This window comes from Vanacampus margaritifer, chromosome 8, assembly GCF_051991255.1.
Source record: "Vanacampus margaritifer isolate UIUO_Vmar chromosome 8, RoL_Vmar_1.0, whole genome shotgun sequence".
NCBI classification, from domain to species: Eukaryota; Metazoa; Chordata; class Actinopteri; order Syngnathiformes; family Syngnathidae; genus Vanacampus; species Vanacampus margaritifer.
Window position 1 is genome coordinate 10,703,433 of NC_135439.1, and position 16,057 is coordinate 10,719,489.

At 40.3% G+C, this 16,057-nt stretch overlaps 3 protein-coding genes across 8 annotated transcripts in view; 2 read left to right on the forward strand and 1 right to left on the reverse strand.

Annotated features, from left to right (window-relative positions):
* The window catches only part of rad54l2 (RAD54 like 2), an 18,828-nt gene extending 16,799 nt beyond the window's left edge, over window positions 1-2,029 (reverse strand). The window contains exon 1 of the mRNA XM_077572494.1: window positions 1,670-2,029. The gene's annotated coding sequence lies outside the window, so the exon portion shown is untranslated. The remainder of the gene's footprint in view (window positions 1-1,669) is intronic.
* On the forward strand, window positions 1,883-11,244 carry bap1 (BRCA1 associated deubiquitinase 1). 3 transcript variants are annotated; one of them, XM_077572496.1, is made up of 18 exons: window positions 1,883-1,904; window positions 2,116-2,262; window positions 2,541-2,570; window positions 2,679-2,733; window positions 3,363-3,495; window positions 3,576-3,695; window positions 3,961-4,022; window positions 4,113-4,255; window positions 4,366-4,444; window positions 4,521-4,644; window positions 5,960-6,098; window positions 6,181-6,344; window positions 6,650-6,783; window positions 6,871-7,334; window positions 8,608-8,846; window positions 8,925-9,017; window positions 9,109-9,181; window positions 9,415-11,244. In XM_077572496.1, the coding sequence occupies exons 2-18, from the start codon at window positions 2,226-2,228 to the stop codon at window positions 9,546-9,548; spliced, it is 2,223 nt and encodes a 740-aa protein (XP_077428622.1). In that variant the 5' UTR covers window positions 1,883-1,904; window positions 2,116-2,225; the 3' UTR covers window positions 9,549-11,244. The 3 variants fall into 3 exon arrangements, with proteins under 3 accessions (XP_077428622.1, XP_077428621.1, XP_077428623.1); XM_077572495.1 differs by lacking the exon at window positions 1,883-1,904 and adding an exon at window positions 2,004-2,025; XM_077572497.1 differs by lacking the exon at window positions 1,883-1,904 and having other exon boundaries at window positions 2,050-2,262; window positions 8,611-8,846.
* A 1,026-nt stretch (window positions 11,245-12,270) lies between these two features.
* Window positions 12,271-16,057, forward strand: part of bsnb (bassoon (presynaptic cytomatrix protein) b) — a 61,659-nt gene continuing 57,872 nt past the window's right edge. For all 4 annotated transcript variants that reach the window (XM_077572926.1, XM_077572925.1, XM_077572927.1 and 1 more), the window contains exon 1: window positions 12,271-12,591. In XM_077572926.1, coding sequence (XP_077429052.1) covers window positions 12,410-12,591 — 182 coding nt within the window. In that variant the 5' untranslated portion in view covers window positions 12,271-12,409. The remainder of the gene's footprint in view (window positions 12,592-16,057) is intronic.

The following is a 16,057-nucleotide window of genomic DNA, read 5'->3' on the forward strand; positions in this document are numbered from 1 at the left end:
AGTGTCATCCAATATGTGTGTGTGCTCTTGTCGCAAAAAGCAATGTTTTACAGGAAACGCCTCTCTCCTCCCATCAGGTACAAAATCAGATTAGACTTTCTTTCAGTAGCTCGTCTCGTTTCTAGCTCGTCCTTGAACTTTCAAAGACCGGATTTCTGACGAACAGAAACTAGACTTCTTGGATAAACAAAATAAACTTATTAACTTTCTCATTTCTGGGAAAAGAGAACAAAAGATAACAAAAAGGACAAAAGCATTACTCATCAAGTTATATTAGGTTAACATAATTACACCTACATCTATACATCTATAACTAAATTCAAAACAGTTCAAATGTAAAATAAAACAGTAAAAATGTTAACAATGTCAACAGCCTGGAGTTTGCCAAAAGGTACTTGAAGGACTCTCAGACCATGAGAAAGAGAATACTCCGGTCTGATGAGACAAATATTGTATACATCGGCGTGTTATTTGGAGGAAACCGGACACCACTCATCAATGCCATCCCTACAGTGAAGTATGGTGGTGACAGGATCGTGCTGCGGGGATGCTTTTCAGCTGTAGGAACTGGTAGACTAGTCAGGATCGAGGGAAAAATTATTGCAACAATGTACAGACAGCCAGGATGAAAACCTGCCCCAGACCAGTGCTCAGGACCTGAGACTGGGGCGCAGCTTTACTTTCATACAGGACAACGACCCTAAAGCACACAGCGAAGACAATGAAGGAGTGACTTCAGGACCACCAGCCTGAGGTCAGACTTGAATCTGATCGAACATTTCTAGAGAGAGATCTGAAAACGTCTGTTAACAGACGCACTCCAACCAAACTGAAGGACAGAGCTTGAGGGGTGCCGCTAAGTAAGAAGAATGGGCGAAACTGCCCAAAGATAAAAGTGTATGTATCAAGCTTGTGGCTTTGTAATCAAAAATACTCCAGGCTGTAATGTCTGCCAAAGGTGCATCAACAACAACAAAAGTTTACACTTTGTCAATATAGGGTGTTGTGTGCAAAATTTTCAGAAAAATAACTTATTTCCTTTTGGGATGAGGCTGTAACATAAAATAATGTGAAGAGAGTGAAACACTGTACATACTTCAAAGTTGCACTGTAGTGGCCCAGTAATATGAACAACAAAACTTACATAGCTCCCATATCGTCAAATTAATAAGAAAAATAGGTGGATGAACTATCAATAATGACAACTGAATGCCTTTCCCCCCGATTCCCTTTGAATAAGGGATGTATAAGCAGCTAGCTCAAAAATAAAGCTACACCTTCTACGTCATGAAATAGCTTATGAACAGCCATATGGCACGCACAATCGTTGCACTTACCTTCTGGTATAACTCAACTACAGTACTATTGTTTCCTGCCTCAAGCAGCAGACCAACACGCTAGCTAGTTATAAAACAGCACACGTAATTACAAGCCCCCGCTCCCAACTATTCGTGTTCATTTAAGCAGTACAATAATCCACACTTATTTTATGGGAAAACACATTTGCGTAACCAACGGGGTTCATTTTTTGTTTTGATAGTGAGCATGTATTTTTGTACTGTGTCTTACGCTCGGGCAGCTAACGTTAGTCGAAATTACCCACATGCTAACATTCTCGGCTAGTAAGACGCGCTAACTATCTCCATCATTACATATTTTAGCAACATACCGTGGGAGTGTATGCGTTGCACGCTTCTGGAAATGTCGATGTTAATGCACACAGCGGCCGATCAATTCATTTGCAGGGTAATTATGAAAGTAAACCGATAAACGTTTCTTCTCATTTCCAATTTTTTCCCCCCAGTGTTACAATGTATTTCTTCCTCCGAGTGTTGCATCGAACGAAGTCGTGTTCCGCCGGCAAACTAAACTGAACCCCTTGAATGAAATTTAAGTACATGCAGGTACTGTATTTCATTATCTGCGCTCGCTATATTTCTTGAACGAACCGGCTGAGTATCTAATTATTGCAACTGTGTTACATTTACTATTTCGTCTATCTTTTCTAATTCCATAAAAAAATAGGTTAGAATTGTTTTTGTGTGCGACAGCTCGTCGATTGTTGATGACGTAAATTGTAGGCGTCCGATTCTTGTCTTTTGTGTTTATCTTCAGCTCGTAGTTGTATGGTGAATGAATAGGTGCCTTCAAGATTTTTACGTGGACAATGGATATGGACAATAACACCGCTTAAATGATAGTGTGCATTGAGTGCAGACGCAAACATGAACAAAGGGTGGCTGGAGCTGGAGAGCGACCCAGGTGAGTTATTTCAACACAGTAACGTTACGACAGCTAGCGTTGATTTTTCATTCAAGCAGCAGCTCTCCATTCGTTTGATGCTACGAAGATGCATATTTATCATCCGTTTACAGTATTTTGTGTGCTGTTTATTTACCATGCGTTTGGGGAGCTATCGAGTTTGCCTTTTCTCAATCATCTTCACTATAGTACACAATATGACTGCCATCATTTTTGGCATTCGCTCATGAAAGATATCAAATGTTGGGTTAACTGCACCTTTTTTCTCTTATTATTAGGATTGTTCTCTTTGCTAGTTGAAGATTTTGGTGAGTAGTTAAACCTATATGTCTGGAATTGTAATAAAGACAAAAAAAAACATTTAAATCCTTACTGGGAAATTGATTTAATGAGAAGATGTTTCACGTTTCCTGCAGGTGTTAAAGGCGTACAAGTCGAGGAAATATACGACCTTCAAAGCAAGTGTCAAAGGTACGTGTTTTATTAACCGTGCAAGTTAATCACTATAATGAGGACAATCTGAAGTAGTTGAAATCAAAATTATATGATATGCATCAGAAAAGTTCCAGGACTGATGTCACAATAAATATATTTGAAGATGGAGTCTTAAAACACTTTCCCAACCTTCTCTGCCACATATTCATGTACTTCTTGAAGGATTCTTTGGTAGCACAGTCTTCACAGCCAACTTGATGTTGTCCAAATATTCACCCTTGATGACCTCCTTAAGCTTGGGAAAGAGCAAGAAAATCACACCTGTTTGGGTGAATTGGGGAGGTTGCTTCTGCATGGTGATGTTCTGCTCAAATAGGAAATGATGTATGCTCAGAACATTTTGAGCAGGTGCTTTGTCATGGTGAAGTAGCCACAAGTTGTCCTGCTACAACTCTTGGCTCTTGTCGTGCACTGAAGGACGCAAACACTGCAGAATCTTGTTTCTGGTTAATTGTCTGGCCCACGGGAAAACTCAGTTTGTCGTTTGGGCTTGAAATATATCTTATGTGACACCAGTCCTGGAACCTCCCTGACACCCTGTATACCCATGCCTAAAATTCTGTAAGCTTGAACATTAATGAGGGATGCTTAATTTTCTTTTCCAGCCCCGTCTATGGCTTCATCTTTCTGTTTAAGTGGATTGAGGAGAGGCGATCCAGGAGGAAAGTTAATACTTTGGTGGATGAAACCTCCGTCATCGATGAGGAGATCGTTAATGATATGTTCTTTGCACATCAGGTAACGGGATCATGGACCTCAAAAACACAACATTCATAATGAAATTAAAAATGCTTATTTGCTGTAATTTTTCCTTTTAGCTGATCCCAAATTCATGTGCCACTCATGCCTTGCTGAGTGTGCTTCTGAATTGCAGTGGTGTCGAGCTTGGCATCACCCTGAGTCGCATGAAAGCTTTCACAAAAGGCTTCAGCCCAGAGGTAAGAGTTTTCTGACGTAAGCATGTCTGAGAATAATTTACTAAATTAATAATTTCTTTAGATTAGTTATTTGTAGAATGTTTTTTTTTTAGTGAGGCTTCTCTTTTCCTATAATACACATTTAAGGGATCAGGAAAATCCTAGCATCATAATTAATCGTCAGTCATTGCCCAGAGGATGAAAGTGAACAAAATGGACAGTATGAGTTTGCGTGATTCGTCTGGCTAGTATCACATACAAGTCTAAAATGGCATCTATTTTACAGAGCAAAGGTTACGCCATAGGAAATGCCCCTGAGCTGGCCAGAGCACATAACAGCCATGCCAGGTAGGGTTACATTACATTTAGTAAATGGTTCTATCCTATGTTGGAAACGTTTTTTTGCTGAGATTGCACTACCTTTCTGTTTCTGTGAAGACCGGAGCCTCGGCACCTGCCAGAGAAACAGAATGGGATAAGTGCAGTGCGAACTATGGAGGCCTTCCACTTTGTGAGCTATGTCCCCATCAAAGATCGCCTCTTTGAACTCGATGGCCTCAAGACCTACCCGATTGACCACGGTAAGATTTGGATGCTTCGGTACAAGTATTTGCTCACTGGTCTGTTAGTAGAATTTTGACACTTTGAACGTCATAAACAGGAATGTGTAATGTTTGCTGAACACTTTTAGGTCCATGGGGAGAGGAGGAGGAATGGACGGATAAAGCTCGGCGGGTCATCATGGAGAGGATTGGTCTGGCCACTGCTGGGTGAGCGTTGAACTTGTGATTCCTAAAGGCGTCTCCCCAGCTTCACTGTCAGCGCTTGTGCTCCTCTCGTCCACAGTGAGCCATATCATGACATCCGCTTCAACTTGATGGCAGTGGTGCCAGACCGTAGGATGAAGTATGAGTCCAAGCTGGAGGTTTTGAAGAAAAATCGACAGACTATTCTGGAAGGTCTACAGAAGGTAGGAAATGGATAAATGGACACAAACCTGTGCCCTCTTTGAAATGGCAGATTCGCAACATGCCCAATGTCCAAGTCTGAGAGTTGTTCCTCCAATGCAGATACAACCATTTGAGCCCAGTGCTTCCAAACTTAAGACTTTGACATTATTATTGTTATTTTAAGTTAATAATAATAATAAAAAAAAAAACGTAACCCAGGATTGAAGATACATTTCTTCAGTACTCCTCTTCCATGTGCGTGTCATGTGACCAGAGTGAGCAAAACTGTAGCTACCGCTAATGCTAGTTCTGTTCAACTACGTGAGGATTTTTTTAATTTTTTCTTAGAGCTCAGTCTTGTTCATTCGGTAATTTTACCGATTTGACAAAAAAAAAAAAAAAACTACGTGAGGATTGTAGACCAGAGGAGAGGATGAAACGTACAAGTAGCTAGCACGGCTAATAACCCTGAAATTGAGGAACCCCCGCCACTCCTCACTAAAGCTCATTTATGTCAGCAGTATGGGTGCAATTCGTCAACTTTATATGTTTTATAAATAAATTATACACATTTAATGTTGTTATAAATAAAGTAATATAATAAATATTATACGTTAATTTGTAATATTATGTTATTGTGTTCCCTTGTGAGGACACTGGATAATTTGTAATATTATGTTATTGTATTAATGTATTTAAAAAGATGTATTTATTTATGAAGAAAGCTTGAATTGTGTGTCAAAAATTGAGATACTAATCAAATCTTAACCTTGGTGTATCATTCTAGCCCTAGTCCCAACAATAGTATATAAACACAATACACATATGCACACGGGATTATTTTTAAAAACTCACATACAGTAGATCAGTAAATACTGAAGACTGATAACATAAAATTTCCTCCTTGTTGGCATTTGATAAGCACTTTTTGCAATGGGCATTTTGATACATACAGGCCTGGAATAAAATTATATTAATCCAACATCCATCGTATGCGCTGGAGCAGAAAGGTGATCACTGAGCGGTGAATGCTTTCAAACGTAACGAATTTTGGGTTTCAGTCGGGGGTTTGTAAAAAGGTTGCAAAGATGTTTTTCTTGTTGCAAAGAAATTTTCAACATGTTTAACTTCAAACCCACTCTAGCTGCATTAGTCAGCTATGTGAACTACACTATCCTTCTTCCCCCATTTTACTGTTCTTCTTTTGTTTAAGTTGGAGTCAAGAGCTATTAAAATGACCAATAATAAATTGCACATCAACACACCCCTTAGTGTTTGTTATCAAAATAATGTTTTGTTTAAAAAATAATAATAATGAATTTGCCGTGTCTGCAGATGATCCGACTCACCCAGCCCGAGATTGTCCATGACAAGAAACAGCAGGACTCTTCCACGCTTGATGGCAGCACCAATTCAAACAAGAAAGAAGCAGACGAGCCAGTGCCATCCCGAGGGACTGATCAAGCTTCCCTTGGTACTTCTTCCTCTATTCTTGTAAATATCTTTGTTGACACCAAAACAAGGGATTTTTAAATAAAATACCATCTCCTTTATAGATGCCGTAGATGAGTCTGGAGCAAAATCTAAAGCTGCCCCCAACCCTTCAGGAAAGGCCACAGGAAAAGCACCTGGAGGAAGCTCACAGCAAGTCGCCAACCTTATCGTTCAACGCTTACCCGCCTTCCTTGATAATCACAACTATGCCAAGTCACCGATGCAGGTGAAGGGGGGGGTCATGGCTCTTGAATCTTTAATGTACGTTCACCTTTTGCCAGTATGGAACTACATGTTTGTATGTTTAAGATCCAACAAATGTCAAGCATTTTTTTGTACCAAACAGCTTCAACTTTTGTCTCCTTCTGGAGAATGTTCAGAGTGAGATTATATGACATCTCCAGTATTTTTAATATGTTAAAAGATGTTGTTAAAAACCCAGTCCCACAGAAAACACTGCCCCCTACAGGGCATGAAAAAGGTCAGGAAATGTTCTTTTTAAAAGCAATCTGTCTGAATATACTTTGACAGGAAGAGGAGGATCTTGCTGCCGGTGTTGGACGTTCTCGAGCGCTGGGACCTGCACGGCCAGCATACTCTGAGGATGAAGATGACTATGAGGATGAGGAGGAGGAAGTCACAGCACCTGCAGGAGCATCAACAAGGTTAGTTACCTAATGGTTTCTTCTCTGTCTTCTTCATGACCACACCAAAGAGCATTTGAATTTACATAAAAATGTTCTTTTCTGAAGATTCAGACGGAAGGCAAGTCTGCGATCACGAACAGGAAGGGTCGTCACTGGAATGGAGAGCCAGATTGCCCTCAGCGTCTTGGCTGAGAAACTGAAGAAGGAGGTCCAAAAAAAAGATGCCCTTAACACACCGCTCTCCGTGCGCACCGAAGGCCGGACTGGCGGCATTTGCATCACGTCCGCTTCGCAGCCCTCACCCACACCCAGCAACGAGAGCACCGACACGGCCTCGGAGATTGGCAGCGCCTTTAACTCGCCGCTTCGCTCACCCGCACGCTCGCAAGCCGCCACACGTCCGTCCAGTCCCGTAGCATCCCATCTGTCGCGCGTGCTGTTTGGAGAAGACGAGTTGCTTAGACTAGACGCTCGACATAATCGTGCCGTAAGAGAACTGGGGCCGTCTGTCAGTGTGGCCCTGCTACACCTGCTGGAGGATGGAGTTATCTATTCTCTTCCACCATCTGGTGAGTATCCACGTTGCTCATTGTGGTTTAAATTCAAACATCGGGTTTACTGTATGTCCATGGCATATAACAGCAATAGCTGTAGTCCAAATGCCAGGTTTTTGTAATACAGTATACAAAAATAAGACACAAAGAGAAATTACTTGAAGACTTTTTCTACTGTTAACATGTTCAACTCGAGTAAAAAAAAAAAAAGAAAAAAAAAGGGGGGGGGCTTAAAACGGATTCAAATATCAGTTCATGTTGTGCAAAACATTATACCTTCTGCATGAAAGAAAAACAATGTCAGCAAACAAAGCGTACCAAAACATTGAATTGTGGTAGACGTGCACTAAATCCCATTTAACATGAATTTAAATGTGATAGATGAATTTCAAACATCCCCAGTGAAAAGAGGGCGTGCACACTTGTGCAACTGCACTTCCCCTTTCAATTTTTTTTTTGTACAAATAAGTTGTCCATATTATAGGTCACATTAATGGAAATGTTAAGAAATAATCTTGGTCTCATATTTCTGTTTGACACAAAAATGACATTTGAAGTTCAACACCATATAATATATTTTTAGTTTTACCTCTCACAAGCGCTTTAAACACACTTCTCACACTCTCATGTGCACATTTATTAAAGAGGCACATTGTGCTTGCTTCACGGTGGTTGTTACTCTCACTAAAAGGGAAATTCAACCCAAACATTTCATTTACAATTATTATGTTCTATGCGCCCCCACTACTCTAAACATGGCATTCTGATTAATACTGTGTTTGTGGAAAATGAATTATTTGGCCAAATCCACCTGTCCATCTCGGGGGCGGCCATTTTGCTATTTGCTGTCATCATCACAGGTACTGAGGACACTGAAAACCAATCACAGCTCACTTGTTTTCTAAGCTTGGTTATGTAAAGTTCACAAGCTGAGCCGTGATTGGTCGTTTCCTGAGTCCTGAGCAACAAGTGGTAAAATGGCCGCCACCTGAGCTGGATAAGTTACAGCAGGTGGATTTTGCTGCTGAACTCATATTCCACAAACACAATAATAATCAGAATGCTGTGTTTGACTAGTGGGGCTGCATAGAGCATATTATTGTAAAAAAAAAAATTGGGGGGGTTGACTTCCCCTTTAAAGTAATGGAAATTAGCATAGAAGCTAAACATATCTCGTCTGTCTCTTCTTCTTACTTATGTTGCATCTCTTCCATATTGTCCAGCGATGTTACATGCGTACAATGTATTTGAACAGTTGTTTTTGTTATATTTATTTTTGCCCTTATAGCAGATTTGGCTGCAGATGCTGTTAAACCGCCTTGCAGTCCTGAGAAGAAGATCAAGGACAAAGATCAGGCGGAGAAGGAAACGACGAACGAGAAGGACAAGGGACCATCTGTGGAGGTGAAGAAAGAGGAGGAGGAGGAGAACAAAGATGGAGAAGATGTGAAACCCAGCAAGGAAAAGCTCGATGCTCTCGAGCCGGCTGCAGACAGCAAGCCCTCGGGGGATAAGTACTCACCCAAAGTAAGTCCAGAAATGACAATTTCTGCCGTGTGTGTAGAGCTGAGCAACATAATTAAGACACTATTCTGTCAATTGCAGGAGCTGCTTGCGCTGCTGAAGTGCGTCGAGGCGGACATTGCCAATTATGAAGTGTATCTGAAGGAGGAAGTGGAAAAAAGAAAGAAATACAAAGTGGGTTTAATAAATCCACAACCACTTTAGTGTCATTTGGCTGGCATTTTGTATTGGATTTTCATCAAAATGTTTGTCTTCCCGTGTGCAGATTGACGATCAGAGGAGGACCCATAATTATGATGAGTTCATTTGCACCTTTATATCAATGCTGGCCCAAGAAGGTAAATATTGTCTTCTCTCTAGTCCAATGGCGTTATATGGTTAGCCTTTCTTTCCTTCTTTTTTTTTAATTGGCAGACCTTGCATTGAGGCAAATGATCAATAGCTGTAGTACCCCCAAAATAAAAGAGCACTAATGATCATTTGCAAAAAATTTGCATACTAAAAACAAAAAATGAGTTTCATTGCGGCCTGCTGCTGTATATTTTATTTCTAAATTGGTTGATCTCTGCAGGGATGCTAGCCAGCCTCGTGGAGCAGAACATTTCTGTGCGTCGTCGGCAGGGAGTGAGTATCGGCCGTCTGCACAAACAAAGGAAGCCCGATCGCAGGAAACGCTCGCGACCTTACAAGGCCAAGCGCCAGTAATTTTAAGCAGTCATATCTTTTCAGTAAAGTCACGTCTCGCTGTAAGGATCAGTCGTAATCATCATGGTTAAAACAGAAATCGCCACACACTCGTGAACGTCATCATGTTTCTGGTTCATTGTGGCGTTTTAGTCCCAGCCTTGTCCTCTTCATAAAATTGACCAAATGGTTTGCTCAGTTTTTTTTTATTGTGTGTGTGTGTGTATAAATGTACTACTTTTTAGTAATGCTGTATACTGATATTTACAAACTGTAAATACGGAAATAAAGTAATTGTATTTAGTTAACTTGAATGCTCATTGGTCGCGCAAAGTTTTGAGTGAGTTTTGTACACTTCTCTACAGTTTTATGGTCAGCAGTTTCAGATCCCCCCTGCCACCCCCACCCCAAATTATGAATTCTTCAGTGTCTGTCTTATGCTTGTTTCTGCATTTCTGGGAACTTGCAAGTATTCAGTGGGTCAGCCAATGTTACAGTGCATTTTTGAAAGAACTTTCCAAGTTTTAAAGGACTTTTGAGTTTGTAGTTTTAAATTTAGTGATGATGTCAATAATTTAGTTTTCTTTTATTTTGTGTGTAAATTAAAAGCCCCAACCAGGTTGATTACAAATTTCAGTGAGATTTTCAACTAAATCAATAAAATTATTATTGAATGCATTTGCAAGTTTATCACGTTGGGATTATTAGATTTGCTATTTTTACATTGCATTGTTCTTCGAGATATCCTTAGATTTCAACAAGCTGTTCATTTGTTTCCAAATCAAATAACAATTACCTTTTGCTTTGGTTATCATATTGATGTAGTATGTAGCCTTTGCTGTGCGCATCGCTTGAATTGCAGTACTCTGTTTCTTAGTCCTTTAAATATACCCATTGCAGCCAGATCAAGATTTATTACTTGGCTGATTTGAGTATTAATCTATGGAGAGGTAAACTTTTTTGTGTACCGGTAATTGTTTTTTTAGGTTCATGAAAAAATTGTATCAATAATAGCTGCTAAAATCATATTGTGATCTGACAAACCAGTTATCAAGTTGGTCAAAGTGTCCCTTATATAAATATTATGACTACCCATCCCCATCTTCCAGTATTGCGATCTTATATAAAACATTGATCTCCAGGCCTCATCAATAAAAATAGTTTTTACTGTGAAGCCAGCTTTCACTTAGCCATATAAAGTCCAAGTTGGAGTGCAACAATAATTTAATTTTTTTTTTTTAAATTTAAAAAAAATTAAATGACCACCAAACATGCCAAAGTTTTACATTAGACTCCCATTTTCACATGGTTTGGAAGATATCACAATTTTAGTACTGTGTCGCAGTCATGCATGATTCCTGTAGAAAGTGTTGTGTTGAAATACATCTGCTAACCAAAATGCTACACAGCAACTATTTTAAAATTTTCATTCCAATACAGTTTTAATCTTTAAGGTTACCCTTTTTGTTGAGACATTTCAGCTTGCTATATTTTTCTTCTTCTTCTCAGTCTTCTGTAAAAGATAATCTGTTGTTATTTTTGTATCTATAAAAGTTCTCAGAGTGGCGTAATAATTAATTTGCATGTGTGTACGTGTGCGTCTTGTACATATTTATCTGTTACTCTGCTCAGCAGGAACGGAACTCCCTGAGCTCAAGTGTTTTTGCCATTGTGCTTGCCATTTCTATACTGTAATAAAATCAATTCTCAAAGTGCATTATTTTCCAGATCTCGTTGTTTTTTTTTTTTTAAACTTACCCTTTGCAGGGTCTCTGGTGATCTTGAAATATCAGGATTAATATTGTTTTATGTTAAATGTATTGAGGCATTTTTCTAAAATAACCATTCATATGGATAAAAAAAAAATATATATATATATATATATATATATATATATAAATGTTTGCTATCAAATATGGGCTGCATGTGGACCACAAGACTGTCATTTTCATTTGTTTTTATTTTCTAATACTGTACATGTACCAGAAATGTCATTTGTGTTGAGAATTCAGTTTTTTACTGATTAAATTGTGCTCTATAGCTTACTAATGCTACTCCTTCCAGATTTCACCCCAGCAAATTTGAGCAGTATAAACACAATAATCTTGTGTAATGGCTCTCAAGCAGCTGCAAAGTTAAACTCGTGTGGGATGTTTTCAGTCGAACAGATGTGTGTGTGCTTACCAGAGTGATGCTATACTGTTACATCACTTCTTGTGATAATAACCAGCATAAAAAAATAGAGTGAACAGAAATGGATGGATTATAACGGTAAAATGACCACACATTGTCAAACATTGTATGGTAACATTTAAAGTACAAGTGTCAAACTCGCCTTATGTATTATGTGATTATGCTCATCTACTTTAATTTTCTTGGTTAAAAAGTTGTACCAAATTTGCAAATTGTATTCCCTTTTGGTAATGTTGACATATTGCAAGCATTGGTTTTGTTAACAACCTCTTAAAAATGCAACTGTACAATTTGAAAACATTTTTTTTTTTTTGTAGCCCGTGAAATAGTTCTACACCCTTGATTTAAAGCATTTGCATGAAAGAACAAATGGTGCGTCAAGGGGCAGTCTGACTCGCTTTGGTCTCTGTGGACTCGGGTCATGTGCCACGAAAAGCTCAAGAGCTATTTGCGTGTGGCCTAAAATAAGCCACTCGCGGGAACGCGCACGTACGAGGCACTCACGTTCCCACCCATTGCGTCAGCGCGCCCCCGCGGCCTGTCCGCCAGCGCGCGTGCTCCGTGCGGGATGCTGAATTGTAGGCGATGATGGCGGAAGGGGAGCACCGCTGACTTTTATACGAGTTCTTCCCGCGGCCGAAGAACCGTCTACGACATCGTTTCTCTCCCTCCGAACCTTTCCCGACACGATGGGGAACGAAGCGAGCATGGAAGGGGAGGGACAGGCGGGACAAGGCGGCCCATGCGCCGTTCCTGCTGCGGGTGCTTCGGCTTCCATTTCAGCACCACCGGACTCTGGACAGCTCATCAAGCCGAGCAATGGAGCGCCTGCCGGAGGAAGTGGCACCGGACCCGGCCCGGGGATTAACAGGTAGCCGATCGGGCTAGAAAAGTGTGGCCAGATACGAGGGAGGTTACGCGGCGAGCCGCATGGGGATTGCTTGCGTGTAGATGTAGCACCAAGCGACTGTGAGTGGTGATAGACTTGAATGGGTGCTTAATTATTTATTTCAATATCCTTGTCAACACAATTCGCCCCCCATTTTGACCTCAAATTCGCAGTCTTTTTTTTTCTTTCTGCAAACTAACGTGCTCACTCGCCATCGCTAACGTGTTAGCATACTGCCTCGTTCGATTTCAACATCAATACAACGTAAATACGGTACGGCGTTCATACGGGCATTTTCTACGCCCCTTTCCACAGCGCCTGTCCTCGGGCTTTGCTAGTATCATGAATGAACGAGCGACATTTGTGCAAGTGATTTCAGCAACGATGTGAACAAATTGCGAATAAAAGTGAGCGTTCGGTTTCCGTTCATTTCCCGTACACACGTCGGCATCATGTCCATTAAATGTCAAAGTCATTCCGAGAACTCTACCTCGCCTGGTGAGGCAACGTCTGGATCCTTGTGTCATTGCTGTGTAAGATGACAAATGTACAAGTCTGACAGCATCATTGCTGAGCACATGCCAAGGCTGCCCGATCTATCAGATCACACTCCAAATCATTATGCATCCAGTGGGAATTGTTTACCACCAATGTGCAGGAATAAGGAAGAATTGTTTTATGTCCCCTTTAGGAAATACACAATGACTGCACAGTAGTTCTTAAGCATATCCTTTATTATTCATGTTTAATCGTGCTTAGTATCAAAGGGCGTGCAGAGAACATAAACCTTGCTTACAAAATGTGATATTACCTAACACACAGCAACGACAGAGTTGCATCTCATCCATCGAAATGGCTTGGAATCCCCTGGCCTTTCATAGCTATTAATGGCTTGATTGGTGCTATTACACTAAGTGAGGTGTAACATAATCTTAAGGTGCAGAGAAAGGCATTATGCCTTTAATGATGTTTAGAGAGCGCTGTGCACATGTGTTGGTTTGGGGTGGGGGTGGGGGGGCGATGTTTAAGGCCGACTATGCAACACAGCCGAACATGACTGAACTGTCATGCAGTAAGCGCTTGTGACCCCCAGGGAACATGCTTTTTTGTTGTTGTAGTATAATAAATTGTAATTACACATCCACTGCAGTAGGTGGCAGTGGTGCTCCAATTGTTAGAGCAGTATTAGCTCCTTTGCTGAGGTGTACTTACAACAATTTTATCGACAAATGACGCTATTTTAGTCGTGGTAGAGTTGGGGGTCGGGGGCGCGAAATATTTTCTTCTTCCATGGGGGTTGGGAGGGGCGTAACAAAAAATAATTGAGAAGCACTGATATAGCCTATGACTAAGCTGTATGTGTTTTACAGTTTTGTGTACTCACGTGTAGCTGTTGTTAAAAAGCTAAGCGTGGATATTCTTTAAATACAGGAGTGTAGTCAATGAATGCGACGATCATTGCCAAGAGTCTCTCAAATGTCCACACTTTCTTCTTTATTTCTTGCCAATTTCCTCTCTTTGTATTACTATAATACAGCAAGGTCAATCTGCTTCTTTGTTGACAATTGTGACATGTTGTTTGTGGGTAAATACAAAAGATAATAGATTAGTCATGTATACGTGGGGTCTCAAATCGCTGTTTCCTGTTAAGAACACCAGCGGTTGTCATTTTTCTGTTGCAGTGAGTTGGCTATGCCACGTCGCTCGGTGTGCGTTGGTCCCAAGACTCGCAGACGCTATGCATGCTTGTTTTTCTCTTCATTGTATCCACTCATCAGTCGCTTTTCAAGTGAGGCGAGCACTCAGAATGATGTGCTGAGAAGCACACGGAAGGAGGAAGAGATGAGAAATAGAGAGGAGATGGCAGATTAAGTAAACAACTTCTTTTAAATGAAACCGCATTTTATATTATGCATTATTCATAACTCAGAAGTGAAATACAACAGAAGTCAAACACCCCAAAAGTCATATAATTTGGTATTGAAGCAACATTTTCTCGATAATGATACCTCAAAAACCAAACAGAGCTTCTTAATGTGTGCTTACCAGAGTTGGAAAAAGAGATGTAGCCATGGAAATGGAGAGCGTAAACCTCACAGTTTTGAAGTTTGGGTTTGAATTTCGGCTAAAGCCATCTTGTTCGTGTGTTCTCCCTGTGCTTAAACTACAATATTATTGTGGTTCCCTAAAGCGCTGTTAAAGTACTTCAGTGAGCAAAGTCAACATATGCTTTATGATAATTTTAGTTACAAATTAAAAGCAACTTTTTATGGATGCGGTCATATTCCAAGACACAATGTTCAAACTGTGCGGCCTCATATTTAATTTAACTCACACAATGAAAGCCCTGTCCTCAAGCCAAATGGTAGTCACAACTCAAAGAAATAATGCAAAAGCAGTTAATATTCATGACAATATGGTGACAGAGAATAGATGTATGGCAATGAGATCAACAATATTATGAAATACCTTCAAAACAAGCTTGCGGAAGGCATGTTTTATTTTCAAAGTAAGATTTGGTGCTTAAAACACATTCTTCCAAATGTGTACTTGATCATTTTAGCTTGCAGATGGTTCAGCTCATATAGTTACAGAAACTGTGCTGCCGCCAAAGCTGAGTTTTGCCCAAATGTCCACTGCCAAATGTAACTATTTTTAAAGTGCTGAGACAAAATGAATGAGCCGACGCGACAGCATGCGCACGTCCATCTCAGTGAGGCGATGCCAATGTATTCACAATTAAATGTATTTCAAACTGTTGCTGTTCGATGTTAAGTTACATAAGATCTGTGTCAGAAAAGTTCCAGGATTGGTCTCACAAAAGATATATTTCAAATCCAACCTGTAAACTACATGGACGTACCACCTTGGACGTAATCCTCCATGAGTCTAACACACTTTACCTGGTATTCCCACCTGTCAGATGCTCATGGCATTGGTTGATCGTCTGGCCCACACTGAAATATACATTTTGAAATATATATTTTGGTACATAAGTCCTGGAATCTTCAGACACACCTCGTATACTGATCTAATGTGAAGAAAAATTTAAAAGAGTATCTCGTCTACCAGAACTGGCAAGTCAGTCGACGACACATGCACCACTCATACTACAATTCCCAGCATGCACTGTGGTGGTGTACTGTATCACTCTGGCTGCTAATTATCCCCACCCTTCTGTTAGCTGTCATGCTATATAGTGCTATGCAGTTTGTTTGAGTCACATTTATGAGGTAATTCAATTTGTGGTGCTGAAAGCTGATGTGAAGCATTTGCTGCTATGTAAATGAAATTGTTCTCTTTAGCGTACAAGCTAGTTCAATAGCGTCAATCCGCTAAGAAACGTCTGAGTTAGCATTGTCAAGGCTAGAAGTAGCTAACTCAAGTCTTGTGTTGAGTCTGTACAGTCTCAACTCCACTGAATTGTATTTATAATTCATATCATCTC

What these genes read in the sequence shown, in the direction of transcription:
- bap1 (XM_077572496.1), top strand. Translation starts at nt 2,226, where the DNA reads ATGAACAAAGGGTGGCTGGAGCTGGAGAGCGACCCAG. An exon ending in CAAAAGGCTTCAGCCCAGAG is followed by an intron (nt 3,696 to 3,960) that starts GTAAGAGTTTTC and finishes TCTATTTTACAG; the next exon opens with AGCAAAGGTTACGCCATAGG. An exon ending in ATGCCAAGTCACCGATGCAG is followed by an intron (nt 6,345 to 6,649) that starts GTGAAGGGGGGG and finishes ATACTTTGACAG; the next exon opens with GAAGAGGAGGATCTTGCTGC.